Below are 20927 nucleotides of genomic sequence, written 5' to 3' on the forward strand. Positions count from 1 at the left end.
TTAATTCCATCGAAACAGATGAGCAATGCTATACACTTAATCTGACAGTGGTTCAACGTTGTGGCTAATAGGTGTAAATTGCAGGCTGTATAATGTATTGTTACAGATGCTACATGTCATTTGCATAGCTATGATAACCAATGCTATGTTTCCTGGATTCTACTTTTAATCTTTAGTTGCTCTAGCATGTTCAATGAATTGCCAAATGTTAATTTCAGATGTCACATTTTAGAGGACGTGTACCAGCGGCTAAGTTCTTCATTTACTGTCTCCATTTAATGTATGTATGCCTACTTATTTCTCTAAGTTTAGTTACATAGACGTACAGTAGCAGATAAATAGTAACAGAAAATCATCCAGAGATATAGAAAGTGTAGAAGCAGTGTTGTTAAAGTGGGTTCATTTTAAAGAAGAAGGAATTTAGTCTGACCAGTAAACAGTAACCAGCTGGAATAAAAAATTGCAACACTGCAATGCAACATTCTAATATGCACTAAATATAGATCTACTCTTTAGCCAAAGTAAATACTGAGGGTATGTGAGGCAGGTTTGCCTTTACATCTGAATCATAGAATCAGCAATGTGAAAGAGATATCATTCATTTCCAGACCAGCCTCTAATCCCTGCCCATTCTTATCCTGATTGAATAAAACCTTTGACATGATAGACTACACAATCATTTATGTAGCCACAGCGGTTGTGGATATCACCAGACTGTAACTGGACTAAAGTGTTCTGGCTTGTATTCACCATGGTGCACCTGAGATGGCTGTTGACCCATACTCTATGTTTAGTGATTATTTCAGGTAAGAAACAGAAAAATCTGGTAGCAGCTGCTGATATTTTGATCATGTATGCATCAGAATGTGTTAGATGTCCTGTTTTATTTACTTAAACTGGTATGCTTTCCTAAAATGAAAATTTGTATTTGGTGATTCATTGATCATGTTCAAGAGATTAGAGATTGTGAATGCTTATAGTAATACAAACATGCAAGTGTTAATCAGCATTGAAAACTGTATTGTTTTTAGGAAATAAGTCTCACCACACAAAGCTCTGTATATTAGCTACTCTGTAGCTTTCAGTAAGCTTGTAATGGAATTGAAGATGTTCAGATTTCCAAATAAAAACTGACGATGAAAAATACGTTTACTGTCAACATCAAATTGCATTTTAGAGAAGCCCAGTATTTCACAGAGAATAGTCCCTGCACTTGGACAGACTCAGAAAGTGCAATACATTAAATGGGCTACACTTTCTCAACCATTATGTCATCAGCAATCAGAAATTGTTTGCTGTTTGTATGGGGTACAGGGGACATTATTGCAAATATCTTGCTTGTAATTTCAATTCTATTAATACTGTTAAAACAGAATACAGAACAATGTCAGACTCAAATTTGTACAAATTCCTACGAATGGACTCACAGGTGGTTGGAAAGGTTGTGAAACACAGTAGTGGTTGTTCTGCTTTTAAGAATCAGTATTTGAAAACATGTTTGATACACAGTGTATTTGACACTGACTGTTATGAGAGTTGCCTGTCATCAATCCACATTTTGCTTCACCACTGTCTAATCAAACAATTATGAAAGCACATGGCATTGACAATACAAAATCAGACTGGAAGATCAGTGTGTGAGTGATAGTCAACCTCACTTTCTTCTGACTGTCCAACCACTTCACCTGCATGATCCTCTTTTTGTAGAGAAATTCAGTTATGCTTCTGGGGATTCTTCCGAGACAGCTTTCTATGTGCCAGTGGAAATCACCAATAGAATCTTCACCCCTGCGCTGCTCCACCCTGGAAACTCTGAATATCAGACCATGTACAAAGAAGTCAGCGACTTGGTAAGATGCATAGCAACAGGTGATGATTCCTACTTAAGTACAGTACCATCAGTGTTTTACATATGACTGAGGACAATAAATGTGATGAAATCTGGAAGATTTTTTCAAGCTACCCATTCTAGTATCCTGGCTGTATGTAGATATAGATCCAACATGTACTCAACTTCAACAAGATGTGGTACAAAAGAACATTTCCTCGATTTTGCTAGTACTAGACCTATGTTTTCAAAAGACAAGTTACATTGCGATCATCTTCCAGCTATTCACACAAAACTCAACCACGTGTTCAGCCAGAGCAGTAATGCACTGGTTAATACTGAACATTAATGGTGAAGTTACAATTTAGGAGTGTTGATGTGTGTATGGAATGGCAAGTCTATGGAAAACCAAAGCTTTTATTACTTAGCCTTGAAATTACTTGAAAAGAACAGAAAAGTTTGTTATTAGCTCACTTCTTTCTATTTTACTACTAACCTCTGTGTAATTGTGTATATTCCACTAACCTTTGTTTAATGTTTGTTGTAATCTTACAAAAATAATTTTCCTCTGGGATGAATAAAGTGGATCTTATCTTATCTTATCTTATCTTATCTTATCTTATCTTATCTTATCTTATCTTATCTTATCTTATCTTATCTTATCTTATCTTATCTTATCTTATCTCATTTCATCTCATCTCATCTTACACGTTTTTGAAAAAATTATAAATGTTGATGTCTATAAAACATATTTGGGGTACTTTGCAATTTTCATCTTATACTGCTTTTCAGCAATGAATCATGGTCAATTTAATTAGACTTTTTTTGACAAGAATTTACAAAAAAGAAACTTTCCTGTCAAAGTGAATACATATTTCGGCAAAGTATTGTGAACTAATTCAAAATATAAAATGTAAAATAAATAATTTTAGCAAGTGCCTCAGACTTGGAAAAATGACCTGACCACTGAAAATCTGACTTTACAGCCCAGACAGTGAATGACACTGTATAATTAACAGTTTCCATAAACTGTTCTTTGGCACCGAACTTCATCACAGAACTTTCTTAAAGGCATGAAAAGAAGCCTGATAACTATTTCGAGCACAATTATTGGCCAGATAAAGCTAAAAAAAAAGAGAGAGAGAGAGAGAGAGAGAGATTAATTTGTTTGGCTAAGGTGGAATGCAGCATGTTTGGTATGAACCTGGCCAGGATGAGTTGGGAGTGTGACTATATGGTTCTGCAAGAGTGCCAATGACATTTATAGATGGCACCATGAATACCTGTGAACATACTAAAACACTGACTGACATAATAACGCCCAGTCTGGAAGAGTCTGGCAGAAGAGGGCTATTCCAACATGACAACAATCCACAGCACACAGCCACAAATTATACAAGAATTTTTAAAGAAAAAAGTGACAATTATGACCAAGGATATTCTCTTACTTGAATCAAATAGAGGAATGTTTTTAAAAGATGAAAGTAGAACACACAATCCAACCTCCAAAGAGCAGGCAAAAAAAGAAAACAAAAATCTGAAGAATGGCCTAAGATTTTTCTAGAAATGTGTGCTACACTGGCATCTTCCACATACCAAGGAGGATTGCATCAGAGATAAAGGCGGACATACAAACTACTGCAAAATTAGAAGATTTAAATCTTAGCAAATAAAAGTGCGATTACTTTTGTTACAAAAAATTGAGTTATCACTGTGGGGCTTCTATCAAATTGTATTAAATTTACTTTTACTTTAAAATTAAATTACTTAAAAAATTAATTCATCATTGCAAATACCTTCCTTTTCAATTCAGAAGTAATCCAGTAATTGTACAGTGATCCAATTTTTAATCATTTGACATTAAAGTGATATTGCACAGGGGTGTATATGCTGTGCATATGTTACTCATCCACGTTTGTTTTTTGTTTGTTTCTTATTTGTTTGGCAGTTTAACAGTCTCTACAACTGCTCAAACTCTGGATGTTCAACAGCCTCCTTCTACGAAGGTGTTGTGTCAATGACGTTCAGGTACTATCAATGATCTCTCACTCAAGAAAGAATTTTGTGTGTTTACTGTGTTAGAATGTGTACACCATGACTAGACAAACCACCAATGGAGCCTTATTGAAATGTCAGGTTGTCTGAGAAGGGTTTTTATTGAATAGAAGTACATGTTTTGAATACACATAAAACATTGTGTGCAACAGTAAGTGGTAAATGTTCTGCACTTATATAGCACCTTTCTACCTTTGTGGTACTCAAAGCATTGTATAATGTGTTCCTCATTCACTTTCCCAAGGACACTTCAGCATTTAGGGGGAGGGAACAATGTTTAGTATTCTAGTATTCAGTAAATCTGTGTTTTACTATATATGCATGCATGTTGAAGAATATTGTTATTTATTTGTCATTTGAAGAATAACAATAATTCAAACAAAAGTGTTGTGTATATCATGTTCTTTTCTGTGCTTATAGTAATATTTTCTTTCTTAGGTCTGGATCTGTAATTGCAAATGCAACTCTACTCTTCAACACTACCAGTATCAACGAAATGGTTGTCTATTATTTATTTATGAAAAATATCGACAACTATACACCCCCGATTCTCCAACTTAATTTGGACTATACAACTTGTAAGATCTCATTTTGTACATATTTCAGTTGTTCCTCTTTAGTCATGTACGTGTTGTGTTGGGAGGCAATGTTCTACTTGTCTAATTTGTTTTTCTTTTTGTCTTTAGATGACAATGTATTGCCAGCCCACGGGCTTACGACTACAACATCCACCACAACCACTACTACAACATCCACAACCACTACTACAGCATCTACAACCACACCACTACCTACTACAACCACAACAACCTCTATTGCAACTACATTACCTTCAACAACAACAGCTCCTACTACAACAACCACAAGAGCTCATACTACAGTAAATACCACAACACCAGCTGCAACAACTACAACATCAACTACATTATCTTCAACAACTACAACTCCTACTACAACAACCACAAGAGCTCATACTACAGTAAATACCACAACACCAGCTGCAACAACTACAACATCAACTACATTATCTTCAACAACTACAACTCCTCCCACAACAACCACAAGAGCTCATACTAAAATAAGTATCACAACACCAACTACAACATCAACTACATTACCTTCAACAACTACTCCTACTACAACCACAACAGCTCATACTGCAATAACTACCACAACACCAACTACAACAACCTCTACTACAACTACATTACCTTCAACAATAACAACTCCTACTACAACAACCACAAGAGCTCATACTACAAAAAGTACCACAACACCAACTACAACAACCACAACCTCTACTACAACTACGTTACCTTCAACAACTACAACGCCTACTACAAATCCTACTAGAACATTAGCAATACCTACAACTACAACACCACTACCTACTGCAACTAAAACTGAAAGTACCACATTACACATAACTACACCGATAACACATACCACAAATATCACAACATTCACACCTACAGCCAAAAAAACCAGAACAGCTACCACAGCTACAAAACTTATAACTACAATAACCACAGCACCTGCAACTACCGCAGCACCCATAAGTCCAGCACTCACATCTACTACTGCTATTACTACTGCTACAGTCAAAAATTCTACAACAGCAACTTCAAGCAGAACAAACACCTCTGCTGATTACACCGTATTGGTGTCAACCACCATGAAAACTCCTGGAAACCATGGTGACAATTACACAACAGGCAGGAGAGAAAATCCGGCACATGACCCAATGAATTTCACTACAGCTGTGAGTCCACATGACAAACACACAGATCCTCAGGATGTTTCCAGTGGAAAGCCCTATGAACCCCCAACATCAGGTGGCGGCAGTGGTTATGTGAGCAGTGACTGGGTACCTGGATGGGGTATTGCCCTCTTAGTATTATCCGCTACCATCTTGTTGCTACTCATAATCATCCTTATCTTAATGGTGAGTTATCAGACAGTTTGTCACAAAATACTTTTTCTTTCCAATTTTTATTGACCCATTGTAGATGAATTACATGTATGTACTGTACATATGTATGTATGTATGTATGTATGTATGTATGTATGTATGTATGTATGTATGTATGTATGTATGTGTGTGTGTGTGTGTGTGTGTGTGTGTGTGTATGCATTCATGCATGCATGCATGTATGTATGTATATTATTATTATTTCCTTTTTTGTGTATGCTTTGGTGATCTTTTAGAGACAGGTCCAAACAATGGTCCTGAGGCACTGGAAGGAAGATGATATTTTAGTCACAGTAACATCCTCAGAGATGTGTGCTGTTCCAAGAAGGGCAATCTTCTGGACTTAGGATATGCTGATGTTACAGTGAACTCTATTCATGAATTTCCCCAGTCCCTTCTTCACAAGTCCTTATGCTATGACAGCCATCGGTGTTGTTTATTTCCCACATCTTGCCAATTTCAATTTCCACATCGTTGACAGAGGCGTTTCTTTCAGGTGGAATAGCCCTATCAGTAAGAATGCACTTGCTCTGTTTTCTTCTTCTTGATGACAAGTATGTTGGGCTTGATTGTTCTGTCAGTTTGGATGTTCATGTCTCATAGGATGGTGACTTGGTTGTTTTCAGTAACTGCTGAGTTGAAGTGGTTGGTGTTCATACAATTACTTGCTTGTGTGGAACTTAGTAGTGCCTACATATCTTCCAATGTAGGTATGGTGCCACCTTTTTGTGTCACTGCACGTTCTCCATTTTGTCAGTTCTGTTCTTTGCTAGTGCAGCCAGAGATGATGTGATCTATGATGTCTTCATGCTTACGTCACATCCGGTATTGTGGTTCTGTACCATGCTTGCGATGGTGATAAGAGCTTGTAGTGAGACTCTTGTACAGCAATGATGAGGCCCTGTTTCAGCTTGCAGTCCAGTGGTTCTCAGCCGCTAATCTGTTGTCTGTTGGCCAACATCTGCTTCTTTTGCTCGTCTACAACATTTCCCATGCACATTTCCTTCCCAGTTCTTTTGCAGTTGTTGCTGGCCACATCTTTTTGCCTTTTTTTGCCCTCTGCATGCATATGCTGTTGTTGCCTAATTTTGTTGTTGGTGGATTTTTGGGGATTCTTGTTGGATCCAAGAAACTCTTTCTGTCATTATTATTTTCCATCCAACCATTATCTATACACCACTTAATCCTCATTCAGGTCGTGGGGGGCTGGAGTCTATCCCAGCTGGCTTATTGTGAAGACAGGGGACACCCTGGACAGGTCGCCAGTCTATCACAGGGCTACATATAGAGACAAACAATCACACTCACATTCACACCTACGGACAATTTAGAGTCACCAATTAACCTCAGCATATTTTTGGACTGTGGGAAGAAACCAGAAAATGGAGAAAACCCACGCATGCTAATCACTGCACCAAAAATAAGAATAAGAAGGAGAAGGAGAAGGAAAAAAAAAGAACAAAGCTGCACTATTCAATATTTTTGGCCTCTTGTCTACTTTAAATTCCAGTGCTCAGTTGTTTAATTAATTAATTAATTCAGATCAAAACTGTATCTGGATTTTGAAATCCAATGTCTGGTATCCAGGATTAGGGAAACCATTTTAATTCTTGTGCTTAACATTGGATTGGATCATTGATCTTGTAGCATAAATAATCTTATACATGGAACCATGATTATAATGTAGTGAAAAAGGACAAATTGTGTAGTAGAAATGTAGTCTCACATCGGTGCAGCAAATAATCATAAGATGTAGCATAACAGCCTCGCGCGGCTGTGCGAAATAAAAGAATATGTAAAATGTGTAGCCTCACGCGGCCGCATCACATAATATTGAAACTACATTTTGTGATTAAAATTGCATTTGTTTATCAAGGACACCACTCATATATTTAAATTAAGCCATCTGAGAGACCTTAATCAAGAATATTTCAGGTTTAATAATCATTAATTAATGAAATCTAAAAGTCGAAAACTCTGATTTCATTGACCTCCAGTTCCCCAAACAAAAAAAACACAGTTGAAGCGACAATAATTATACACAAACATTTATTAACTAATACTGTGGAGAAACAATAAATAACAGTGACCTAATAACAACAGACAGTGAATAAATAAATGCAGATAAACAAACTAATTAACTGTGATGGTCCCTGGAAGCAGCTGATAGAAAGGTGATGAATTTAGAATCACTCTGGAATTGGAAAACCAGATGTAACTTGTAAATTCACCCGTTTACCAGAAAGAAAAAGATACTTGCGTAGCCTTTGTAGGAGGGAGGGGGAGGCTGTTGCAGGATGTGAAGCTGTGATGATCTTCTGGATGAGTTGCTTCAGGAACACAGAGACAAGGAGGAACTTTGGCAAGTTGTGGCAAACGAGTGCCGAAGTAAAAACACTGAGAGTCGAAGCTCATAGTTATACATAAAATATGTGCACTGTTGTATTATTAAAGTTAACTTAAGAAGTCCAACTTTAAGTAAACACAGAAAAACAAAGCCCAACTTAAATTGTGTAAAAGTATCCCTAATCAACACAAAATAAGCAGTCAGAAAATGTGTAAAAATAAGACAGAATTTAAAATAGTATAGAACCCACATAAATATTAGCCATAATTTTTTAAGCCCTTGTTGGATTCCAGTGACTTTCTTTCATACAAAAAGTTTTGTAGATAAATTCGAATCAGCATCTAACTAATCATGGATATGTTCCTCCCAAGAGGTGGTGTTGAGCTTCACTGTCCAGGAGAGGTCAGAGGCCAGTTACCTTTAGAACTTAATTTGAGACAGGTTCTTAAACATACAAGTCCAACTGGTAAATATATATGTTGACCAAAGATCTGAAATCTCATTAATGTGATTACATGTGATTAGAATGACACCAAAGATAATATGTTTAGCTCATATGGTTCCTAAGATAATAATAACAGGTGTAAACATAGGAATAAACTTACAAATTGTAGAATTTTAGGGTATATGAACGCAAACTTATAATACAATTAAGGATACCAGCATCTACATACAACAATAGCAATAAGACTTTGAAATAGGAAATATATACGCTTGGGATAAGTCTCTTTGTGTCTTTTATTGCAGTGACAGAGAGAAGGGGGTTGCTGGAGTATTGTGTGTGCTTCACGGCAAACACTTCAATTGTGCTGTGCTCTTCTTCAGTACTGGTCCTGATGTGCTTAGTATCAGAGACTGACTCCAGATGTTGGGATCATCCCTCCAGTGATGCTGAATTTCTTTATTTTGAGGGTTTATTACTTTATTGTTATAAAGAAAGTTCTGGGTGTTTGGGAGAAAGAAAGATCAGGAGGTCACAGTGAAGAATGCAATCTTCTCCAGAAGTGTAGTTTTCCTCACAATTTGCAATTTATGACCCTTATCAGGTTCTGGTGGAGGCAGGAGACGTCCTGTTGTCTGCAAGATGGCAAATCATGGTCATTTTGAAGTTAACATCCAATCTGCAGATGATCCATTTAGACAAGAGTTTCGGGTTAGCTGTCTTCTGAAATGGTTTCCAACCAAATTCACAGTTGTGGGAAAGGGTCTCTGGATTCTCTGTGTGTCACCTTGGACTGTCCTGCTCCTCAGTCTGATACAATCTAGATGCAATTTTTTCAAGCTTAGGGAAATCTGAATTGCCAGTGCTCTAAATGGGACTATATAACACAATGTAGACTACTAGCTGTGAAAAAGTCCTAATAAAACCTATAGTACACTACCTGCCAGTGCCAAACAGAAAATAATGCTTGTTGTAGTGCTCTGCCCCCAAAATCTCATCAATGTAGTTTTATTAGTTACACTAAATGGGTAGAAACATCAGCGTCTTTGAGTTTTTGGAAAAGCGCTTTATAAATAAAATTTATTATTATTATTATTATTATTATTATTATTATTATTATTATTATTATTATTATTATTATTATTATTATTATTATTATTATTATTATTATTATTTAATTTAATCTTGCACCAGACATAGGCCCAGATCCTTTCAAGTGTATGCTTTAATGCATGACAGAAGACACTATAGCCAGCCTGTCCCGTCCAATGGTGCTTTAAGATATGGCAAGTGCCGCTTTCTTTTGCTCAGATTGGGTGAACACAAATTGTGTATTCTTTGTGGCTCTCAGAATCCTGAAGTCCACTGAGAGCGTATTTCATTTTGGTCTGTGTGAGACCAGGTTCAGGATTTGAGAGGATTTAAAGGTCACTCATTCATATGAGAATGTGATAGGGACATACCTTCCTGTTTTATTTGTTTATTCTACTTTCCACTTTCTGCTGAACATTTTTTCTGTTTTTGATACTCTTCTGTTTCAGTTGGTTCAATGGTGTTATAGGAAAAGAGAAAATGATGACATGGACAATTCTGAGGATCCATATTACCTTGAGGAAAAGCAACCACCTCCTCAGGAACATCTTCCAGAGTACTCACTTCAGACCCCAGTTACACAGAAACCAGAGTCAATCCCTGTCATTAAAGTGAGTATGACTCAGCTACAATAAAAGCAGTTTTTATATGTGTTGCCTATATATTTGTATTACTTTGTACATGATAGTGGACTCTGCTCTGTGTTGAATTTGAATTTTATACTCTTTATGTCTTTTTCACATGAGGACACGCCCAAGAAGAACCGGACAGGTTTCTACTCAGTGAATCCTTGAGATTCCCTTGATGAATGTGAGCCACCCAGCAACCTGCATTTATCCAAATATGAATGCAACAGGCTGCCTGTCGTATCAATTACTTGTATACTAAATCTGACTTAAATTGTTATTAAATTTGAAAGAATAAATCCTGCTCACTATTGTGAACATTAAATGGTCAAACCGATTGTTAAAAACACTAAAGGTGTACCTATATATCATGGTTCTAATGTGATGTTGGCCTAAGTTATTATTTTAACTTGTTTAGTTTGGAAAGATTTGTGATTAATGTTATGATTTGTATAAAAAATTGATTGTGAGAAAGTCATGTGATTGAGTCATGCTCTTCACCCAGAGGCTCTATAATTAGTTGTGCTGGGAGCCTCAGGCTAGGTTTGGTGATCTTTCTGTCCATGCTTCTTAACAGTTAAATGTATAAAATAATAAAATAAATACATATACTTCTCATTAGAACAGTGCAGGTGAAGGCACAGATATTTCATATATATATATATATATTTTTTTTTTTTAAACATATTTAATATTTTGTATTACATGGTTTTGTCAAAACCACATATTTAGAAACCAGTTGAAATTCGAGATTTGAGTTAAATTTAATCTTTTTACTTTTCAGAGAAGTTGAAGCAGTATAGTCTAGTCTCTGCTATTGGTATATATTAAATCAAATATCTGTGGAATTTACGTTACAATCTTTAATTTAAAAAATCCTTTTTTGTTAGTTTTTGTTGTTTGTAATCAACCGATTTTAATTTTGACTTCCGAATTAGTAACAGTTATGTAATGTGGTGTTGTAATGCAGAGGAGGTGAGGCGTTTCTGACCTCTCCCACTCTTACAACAGTAGATGTTAGTCATGGCTTAATCATTTGGGGATTGTTTTGACACTCACACCAAGGCACTATGTGACACAAGAGGGCTGAGCTTTGTGTGTTTTTGTACGAACGCATTGCTTTATTAAACAAAGCCCTCTCAGACATCAAAAGGTATGCATATACAAACTGACATGGGGTTTTAAGTGTACACTTAAGCAAATCCACAACTTAAATGTCACAAAGAAACACTGTGACTTAGAGTGACACAATTCTCAGCCATGTCCAATATGTCCAATTTTGAAATTGTCAGATTTTGTTATTGGTTGCATTTTTCTCAAGCAGTGAAAGCATCAGTGTTTATCGCAGACAACAAAAAACACAATGGATAGTGTGTAGCATGGAACTGGGATGAAGACAGTTATATTTATTACACAGTTTTGCTTTGCTTTTTTTTCTCAACACTTCCCTAGAAAGAATTCCCAGAAAGCTAAAGGTGCATAATTTCTGTTTTTCTTTCATGACTGGTTCTCTGTAAGATTTCAGAAACATAATCACAAAACAAATTCATAGCAACTCAGCATGAATGTTCAAATTGTTACCATATTTATTGCACATGTCAAATGTTTTCAAGCATATGGTGAATATTGATCAAATGTAAATAAATTTGAAATCTGAAATATATTTAAAGCAGCATACTGTTTTTTTTGCACATTTGATCTTTTTACTGACCATTTACTTTTATCAGCATGTATAAACAAAGAACATAGCCCAACATAACAAAAGCACATAGTCTGGCACAAGTAAAAACCTCTGAGACATTCAAGTTTTAATTTCATCAGTAATCCATTCCCTTCACAAGGTAACAACTAGGGGAAAGCAATCCATGTTTCTTATTCCATCCAGTTGATGGCTAGCATTAAACAGGCCAGCGGTAAGGTGTGGTGAGTAGTGGTTTTAAATGTGAGAGGAAAAGTTACACACTCAGGCAGCATTTGTAAGAGATCTTTCAAAAGAAAAATAATGAACAACAGGATGAAGTTGTGTTGTTATTGTTAGTGAGGACCATTCTACCATTTACAAACTAAACAGTGTTGAATACAATATTTTCCTAACAAACCACAATTCAGTGAGTATCTACATCATTCAAGGTAGTATAACTACAGGGCTTGGGGGACAGAAGAAGGTTCTGGTTCAAGAAGGTTCTGGGTTTAGTTGGTTGGTCTTGGTTGGCTATTATGTGTGTCTTGTCTATACCACAAGACATCATTCAAATGCTACCAAATTTGGACACAGCTGTTCTTTGGATACTAGATATGACAATATAATGTTTAAAATAGTGTTCAGATACTGTATTTCAAACGATGAGCCTCCAGTGACATTTATTATCTGAATGTAATAAGTAGTGTATCAACAGCGTTTTCTGTTATACCAAATTGTTAATCACATTTTAACAAAGCCTTTGACAATACATGCAAAACCACCACAATGATGTGGGATTTCCTTTAGAATATTATAACCAGCATGATGTCTGTTTTATGTGTTTCGAATTGAACTAGACAACAATAGCTCAGCTTTGCACATGTATGGAAACCATGTTGTTCCAGGGGTGCAGTCAGTGCATCACTTTCTCTGGGGACACAAAGATCTAGCATTCAAACCCATGGTGGCACCCACATAGTCCAAGAACCCAAAAACTTTAACACTTGTTCTACTTCCGCAATTGAAGTAAGACCCCATGTGTTATTATTCAAAAAGAACACTGTCAGTGTGTGGGCTTACTTGTGGCTATCAGCAGCCTGCTGGTGCTGGGGGAGGCCATCCTTTAAAACCCTGTGACTGGAAACTGAATCCAATAAACTCTGGGAAAGCCTCCATTTCGAAGAACAACAGTCTTGACTAAATCCAATTAGTATGTAGATCTAGCGAAAATGTAAATCCTGATTCGAAAGAATGTAAATATTTGAAGGTGGTACATTTCACAGGGTTATACAGGCATCTGTGACGCTAGCAGACACTAAGAACTGCTATTGTTGAAATGATATTGTGTTACCCAAGCACTAGGAAACAACGCTGAATGCTTTATATAACACAGTTGCTAATCAGTGCATAAATGGCAATGATAAAACACTGAATGTTGAGTATACAGTTATTTATGATTAACTTTGCTCTTTTCTCCATGTTTGAGAGGCAATATTTGCTCACAGCTGTTAATAGAAAGATTAATGCATCTTGCATTGTTAGCAGAACAATAGGCGTGATGGAACAAATACAATGGCAAAGTGAAAGGACAAGAACAAAATGTAGGGTGTAACCAAACACAATGCTAATATGACCACATGAATGTAAGAGCACCTCCAGTAAACACCCACACACACACACGCACGCACGCACACACACCTACACACACACACCCCTTTGAATCTCATCTCTCATTCCCTTTAATATCTTACTTTTTCGATATCTGTCAGTTGTAGACCTATGTTGTACCTCCCTTCCATTTCTAAAGTTCCTGAAAAAGTTGTTGCAAGTCAACTATGTGACCATCTGCACAGAAATGGTTTGTTTGAAAAGCTTCAGTCAGGATTTAGAGGCACCATAGTACAGAAACAGCAGTGGTGAAAGTAACCAATGATCTTCTAATGGCTTCAGACAGTGGACTAGTTTCTCTACGTGTTCTACTGGATCTCAGTGCTGTATTTGATACAGTTGATCACAGCAGCTTATTACAAAGACTGGAACATGTTATTGGTATTAAAACAATCACACTCAAGATTAGATTCCAATTTGTTCATGTTAATAATGGTTCTTCCACTCACACCAGAGTTAATTATTGAGTTCCATGGGTTTCTGTGATAGGACCAAAGGAGCAATTTTATTTACTTTGTACATGCTCCCTTTGGACAATATTACTAGGAAGCACTGTATAAGTTTCCACTGCTATGCAGATGACACCCAACGATACTTATCTGTGAAGCCATATGGTCAAACTCCAGGCATGTCGGAAGGACATAAAGGCCTGGATGACCTCTAACTTTCTTCAGTTAAATCCGGATAAAGCAAAAAATTGTATTTGGCCCTAAACACCTTAGAAACACACTGTCTAACCAGATAGTTACTTTGGATGACAGTAGGACTGGAAGCCTTAGCCTCCAGTTCTACTGTGAGGAACCTTGGAGTTATTTTTGATCAGGATATGTCCTTTAACTCACACATACAGCAAGTCTGTAGGATGGCCTTTTTCACCTACATAATATTGTCAACATCAGGAACATCTTGCCTCAGAGTGATGCTGAAAGTAATCCATCCACTTGTAACTTCTGTGGACTTTTGTAATTCCCTATTATCTTTAGGATGCCCCAATAATTCTCTGAAAAACCTCCAGCTGATACAAAATGCTGCAGCCAGAGTTCTGACAGGAACCAGTAAGTAAGATTATATTGCTCCCGTATTAGCTTCTCCCTGAAAAATCCCAGGATAGAATTTAAAATCTTGATTCTCACATATAAAACTCTTAATGACCAAGCTCCATCTTATTTTAAAGACTACATTGTACCATGTCATACTAACATAGCCCTTCACTCTCAGACCGCAGATTTACTTGTGGTATATAACAGGGCAAGACAATAAGGGGGAGTCAAGTCACTCTTAAATACAATGTAAAGATTTTAAATGTAATGTCATCATTCCAATTTTGTCCCAGCCAGTAATGTGACTCAGACAGATCTGAAACATGTTAAAGTTATGGATGAATCTTACAATAACGCTGTTCAGGTGTTACTGATTGTAATTCAGGTTTTTATAGAAACATTGGTCAAAACTATTGGTATTTTGCTGTTGCCTAAAGTGACTTTGTGATATGTTTTTACTTAAATTCTAGCAGCATCACACATGCAAAAGAGAGCTTCTGCAAACTGAGAGCGATTTGAACATTATGAATGTGGCAAATTTGCTGGAACTTCACAGACACAGGATAGGTCAGTATCTGACAGTAAATAAGGTCAGGTGTTCCACATTACTCCGCCAGGCAGAACACAAACAGGAGGGTCAACTCAGTGGTCGGCATGACGCTGGACTCCCTGGTGACAATGGCAGGAAAGAGGACACTGAAAAAACTGCTGTACATTCTGGACAATACCAGTCATCCTCTGCATCATGTCATCAGCAACCAAAGAAGCATGTTCAGTGACATGTTCAGTGCTCCCTAGGAGCAACACCAACAGGCTTAAACACACAACTTTCGTTTTCATTTTTTGTATTACTTGGTCCTGGTTAGTTTTCAAGATCTGCATATGTAACCAGTGGAACCTGGTGGTCCTCCACTGTCTGCCTCTGATTGGGGAAGGCAACAATTAAGTGAATTAGGTGAGTGGGGGGGATGCTGACGATTTTCTGCATGATGCCAGAGAGTCAAGAGGATTCAGCTGTGATATTTAAGCTTGTCCAAAAGTGAAGGTGTGTTGCAGTGTGACCACAGTGTTATGGAGCGAAGGATTTCCTGCTGCGTATAAGATGCCGCCGTAGCAGAAATGCGATTTTTAAGGATGTTTATTTAAAATTTGTTTTATTCTGCTCTTAGTATGTTTATTCATTCATTTAAACATTAAATTGTGCTTTCATTGTTTGTGCTTTACAGTGACTAGTCATTGTGTTTGCACTGTCTCCTGCTGTTCTTTCTGGTTTTGTTTGTAGGATTTGCTTGCTTTAGTTAGTCCACTTGGTCTTGCATGAGCCACTGTATGAGCCACACCACGTCCCAAAAGTTTGTTCTCCCCTCTGTTTGTCACCAAAATGGGTTAGACCTCGTCAATCAGGTACTGTCTGTCAAGTCCCAGTATGTACATTTCTTGCCTGACCAAAATGCATTACATGAACAACCCAATTTTGGAAGCGTTGTTACCATGGCCAAGAGTAAGGGTGGAAAAACTCCTCTTTCAGAGTGTGAGATTTGTGGACATGACATTGTTCTTCAAAATGCAGGAAAAAATGGTCAGCAGGAAGCTCAAGCCCTTGGCAGAAGTATCCGCTGGGTGTAGAAGTGGTGGCAAAGGAACAACAAAGGAGGATCCTTCAAAGACTTGCCTCGCTCAGGACGACCAACTAGCCTGACTGCAAGAGCCAGGGTTCTGATGAGAAAAGCCAAGGGTAAAAGACAACAGTCATGCCGGCGACTCAATCAGAGGCTGAAAAATCTTGGAGAAGATGTTTCTAAGAGCACTGTGCATCGTTATTTAACAGAAACGCTGGCTGAAAACTTACAAGGGACAGCACACCCCGCAACTCACCAAACTGCAAAAGGAGAAGAGACTAGCTTTCACAAAGAAGTACAAAACTCTGACTCCAAAAGACTGGGAGAACTGAATTTTCTCTGATGAATGTCCTCTCTACTTTTTTCCGACACCCAATAGCCAAAACGACCGCATCTATTCAGGTGATTGTGAAAAAATATCATCTTCTGAGCAGTGAAATTCAGTTCCCATTGTATGGTTTGGTGGGCTATGTCTGCTTCAGGACTCTCAGAGCTGCACACTGTGTCTCAGGGTACCACTGTTAATGCACAATATTATACCAACAACATTATAGAAAATGTACTACTTCCAGTTTTGGCCAGAAGGAATAAACTGGGGCCTGTGAGTGAACGGAAAATTTTTAACAGACGTTCAGAATTGGTATTTATGCAAGATGGTGCCCCTGCTCACACAGCCCGTATGACTCAGCAATGGTGAGCATCTACCTGGCTTTCTGCGTGACGAGGAATGGCCACAAAACTCCCCTGACCTCGATCCAATTGAGAACTGTTGGGGAATCCTGAACAGTCGCATCTTTACCAATCCACCACCCACCACCATGAAACAGCTCAACTATAGGGCTGTGTGGGAGTGGGGGAATAGAACCATCCATACTCAAGAACCTTGCACATTCCATGCCTGAAAGACTGAAGGCCATGATCAAAGTGAAAGGGGGAAATACTGGTTATTGAATAAATTGATTATATTGCATATTTAGTTTTTGGGCTTTGTTTTTCTGGAAAGAATGAACTTTTAGGACATCATGAAGATGAAAAAATCTGGGGTGCATCAGGTGAGAGTGGATTAACTTTTCCTAGTTTTGTTAATTGTATGTTTGTTTTACTCACTTCTCTGTTTTGATCTGTGGTGAGTAATTATAAGCTTTAATCCCTGGTAGCACTGAGACCCAACTTGGGTGTGATGATTGTAGACACAAGTGAATTGATTGCAATGCTATCTGATTTGCAGTGGCGTTTTTAGTGTGTGGTGATTTTTACCCTTGGTACATCGGGCTCATGTGCAATTGGTAATAATAGCATGTATGATTAAACCCCATTCGGATGAATAGGATTGTGACTTCATGATATGCACAGTGGATAATAAACATTAACATTTATACGCCTTCCTTCCTTGTTCTCCAATTTGTTCAATGCTTGGCATGTGGTGTCAGGTTCAGCACATATCTCTAGTATCTCGTGATTAAGTCAGTCTTGTAATTTGTGATTCACATCCCCAGCTTCATGCCCCTTCTCGGCTTCCACAGTTCCCTATGAAGTAATGCTTCCATCAGTGTAGTTCCCTGTCTTGCCTATGAGTGTCACCCCTGTTTCCTCAGCCATTTATATACAGCTATTTAGTTTGAATCTTTGTAAATTAAATGTTTAAACTTTTACTCTGTGCCACTTCTCTCTGTCTGCACTTGAGTTTTTGAATACATCATGACAAATAGACTAAATTGTGTAATAGGTGAATAAATGGAGAAATCAATAAATGTTAGTTCTAAAAAGAGTAATAAATGCATAAAACCCATCAAATCAATCAGAAGCCTGACTATAAAGGTAGATCTTGAGTTTGTCCTTAAAACCATGAACACTCTCTGCTGCCCTCAAGTGTTCGGCAACAGCCTTCCTGCCTTCCAATGCTGCACCCTTCCCCAGGGTATAGCATTTTGTGACTATGACCTCCAGATGTTTTTAAGTTTTTATTCTGACTTGTGGTTTAATTAAAAAGTCACTACCAGAAGACCTGAGTTTTCATAAGATAAAAGCAAATCTGATAACTAAGTAGGACCAAAAGCTTTAAGAGCTCATCAGTAAAATAAATTTAATAGCTTTATGAACCAGTAAAAGGATCTCAAAATCAGTTCTAAAAGACAGGTAACCAGTACAATTCGAAACCTTAAAATTGTTGTAATGTGTGTGCTCTCCTCCTGGTCTTAGTCAGCACTTGTACTGCTAAGTTTTGAAGCAGTTAAAGCATTACAGTAGTCAATCCGGAATGCAGTAAAATCATGCATTAGTGTCTTTGTATTTATTTGAGAGAGGACTAGTTTCTGTCTGGCAATGTTAATGCCATCTTGGCTATACTTTTAATGTGCCACTCAAAACTATGGGGTGAGTTGAAGATGACTCTAAGGGTTTTTGTTTGTTTGTTTGTTTTAATGTTAGTGTCTGCAGTTGTGAATTAAGCTTTTGTCTCTTAATTTCAGTACCAAGGATTCAGTTTTGTCCTGGTTGAGCACTGCTATCTATGACTAATCAAAAATACAGTTAAAAAGTGCATCAATTGGTCTTGAGTCATCAGGAGACAAGGCAATGTACAGCTGTGTATCTGTGTCTCCTGATGACATTTCAAAGCCACAACATGCACAGATTAAAAAGTGTAAGACCTAAAATTGAACCCTTAGGAACACCATAATTCATTTTCTAGCTCTTAAATGAGCAATCCTCTGTGCTTACTAAAAATTCTGTCAGTGAGATAAGATTTGCACCAGTTAAAAACAGGACCAGAGAGGCCAGTCAGACTATGAAGTCTGTCTAAAAGAATAGAGTGGTCTATAGTGTCAAAGGCAGAGCCTAAGTCTAGTAGTACCAAAACAGATGGTTTATTCATATCAATATTGGACCTCAGGTCATTTACAATCTGGACTACTGCTGTCTCTGTACTGAGATTTCTTCAAAATCCCGATTTCTCAAAGAAGTAGTGGCAGTTTATGAATTCATTAAACTTTTTGGACACTGGAATGTAGTTATCAAGTATTGATGAATCTAAATAATTTCTCTTCAGAAAGGGTTTAACCAGAGCAGTCATCAAAGCAGTAGAAAAGACACCCATCTGGAGAGAATAATTCATCATGGCATGAAGATCTTCAATAAAAAAATGCCATAAAATGATTTTTAAAAGGAAGTGGGGATAGAACTTAGCGGAGCACATCAGCATCAATCAAGACAAATTTCTCCAGTGTTTCCTTGTGTACAAACAGATGGTTCTTCAAAATATGGTAAAATAACCAGTAAGTCCTTTGAAGGGCAGATCATCTCATTTAACAATGCTTGTATGTGGCTTTCTTCTCTGTTGAAGGCTGCATTTCGAAGGACATAGGGCTCACTACTGATAAAGAACAAGACTGAACTAATGTCACCAAATCTCTGTTTCTTTTTTTTTTTTTTGTCTGCATTTGTTCTCATTGTTTAACTCCACAAAAGGGGAGTCAACATTGTATGAGTTTGATGCATATTTTAGTCTTGCAGCCAAATATTTTAATATTTAGTGCATGTGTGTGACCATCACTGGCCCTCCCTGAAAGCTAAGCAGATATTCTTTATTAGAATTCCCTATTATAAGCCAGGGAGGGCAGTGCTACACCTCAGTGATGTTTGAAATCTCTGTTTCAAATACTGAATCTTTAAGGTAGCCAATCACTTGCAGAAGTTCCAACAAGGCAGGTTACTGCACTAGCCTCTTAGTCATAGTACATATCCCTGATGTTATTAACAAAGAAGTTGAAGCAAGATATGAGCAAATGAATGATCATACATTTTTCAAATATATGTATTTTTTATACATTATGTATGTTAAAGTATGTGTGTATGCATGTATGCAGTCATAAACTGTACATGGATCATAAAATGTCAGATGTATATTTAATAGTAGTATTGTCATGATTCCCACCCCAGCCCCTGTGTCCCTGCATATGTCTTGACCTGTCTGTCCCTCTGGCTCCCTTTTCCTGCATCTGTCATCTGTCTCTCCCTCTTTTTGCTCTCGCTCCGTCTCACTGCTCCCTGCATCTCTCCAGCTGCCTGCACCTGCAGATGACTGCAATGAGAGACAGCTGCAGAGATCAGCACACCTGCCCACAATTTTACCTCCTGCCATATAAGCCCAGCTCCTTCATTCACTGACTGCCAGACCATAGTATGCAATAGCCACACATGGGCCCAGCTCTCTTCAGCTGCAGCTAATATTACGCTTAAAGACAATTTCACTTATAGCATCACAAATGCAGAATGAAGTCTTGAGATGGTTGCAGTTTTAAAATACTGAGATGTGACCTACAGTGTCCTATGATGTAAAGATCCAATGAGACAGTACACTGGGTGACAGTGAAAGGCAGGTACCAAAGAATGCTCACTCCCAGTATTGTATCTCCACCTTGTGAATAAGTACACAGTCTCCAGTTGTTGTGTGATTTATCCAGATTAAAAGGGACAGACATTTTTTGAATAAGAGCAGCATCAAAATGGTATAAATGGAGAAATATATAAGGATAAGAGAAAACGTGTTTGTGATCAAAC

The 20927-nt window shown here is 37.5% G+C and overlaps 1 protein-coding gene across 1 annotated transcript; it reads left to right on the forward strand.

Moving 5' to 3' along the window:
- Positions 1–666: 666 nt before the first annotated feature.
- LOC118469206 (mucin-2-like) lies at positions 667–12025 on the forward strand. Its single transcript, XM_035941235.2, has 7 exons — positions 667–806; positions 1708–1850; positions 3777–3856; positions 4322–4461; positions 4570–5828; positions 10186–10347; positions 10483–12025. The coding sequence occupies exons 1-7, from the start codon at positions 752–754 to the stop codon at positions 10528–10530; spliced, it is 1887 nt and encodes a 628-aa protein (XP_035797128.2). The 5' UTR covers positions 667–751; the 3' UTR covers positions 10531–12025.
- The last annotated feature ends 8902 nt before the right edge of the window (positions 12026–20927 follow it).

This window comes from Amphiprion ocellaris, chromosome 15 (genome assembly GCF_022539595.1).
Source record: "Amphiprion ocellaris isolate individual 3 ecotype Okinawa chromosome 15, ASM2253959v1, whole genome shotgun sequence".
NCBI classification, from domain to species: Eukaryota; Metazoa; Chordata; class Actinopteri; family Pomacentridae; genus Amphiprion; species Amphiprion ocellaris.

Bases quoted from the DNA above. Each gene is read 5' to 3' on its own strand.
- LOC118469206 (XM_035941235.2), top strand. From the start codon at position 752: ATGGTGCACCTGAGATGGCTGTTGACCCATACTCTATGTTTAGTGATT. The intron at 807-1,707 runs GTAAGAAACAGA...CTCTTTTTGTAG, and splicing joins ATGTTTAGTGATTATTTCAG to AGAAATTCAGTTATGCTTCT. The intron at 1,851-3,776 runs GTAAGATGCATA...TTTGTTTGGCAG, and splicing joins ACAAAGAAGTCAGCGACTTG to TTTAACAGTCTCTACAACTG.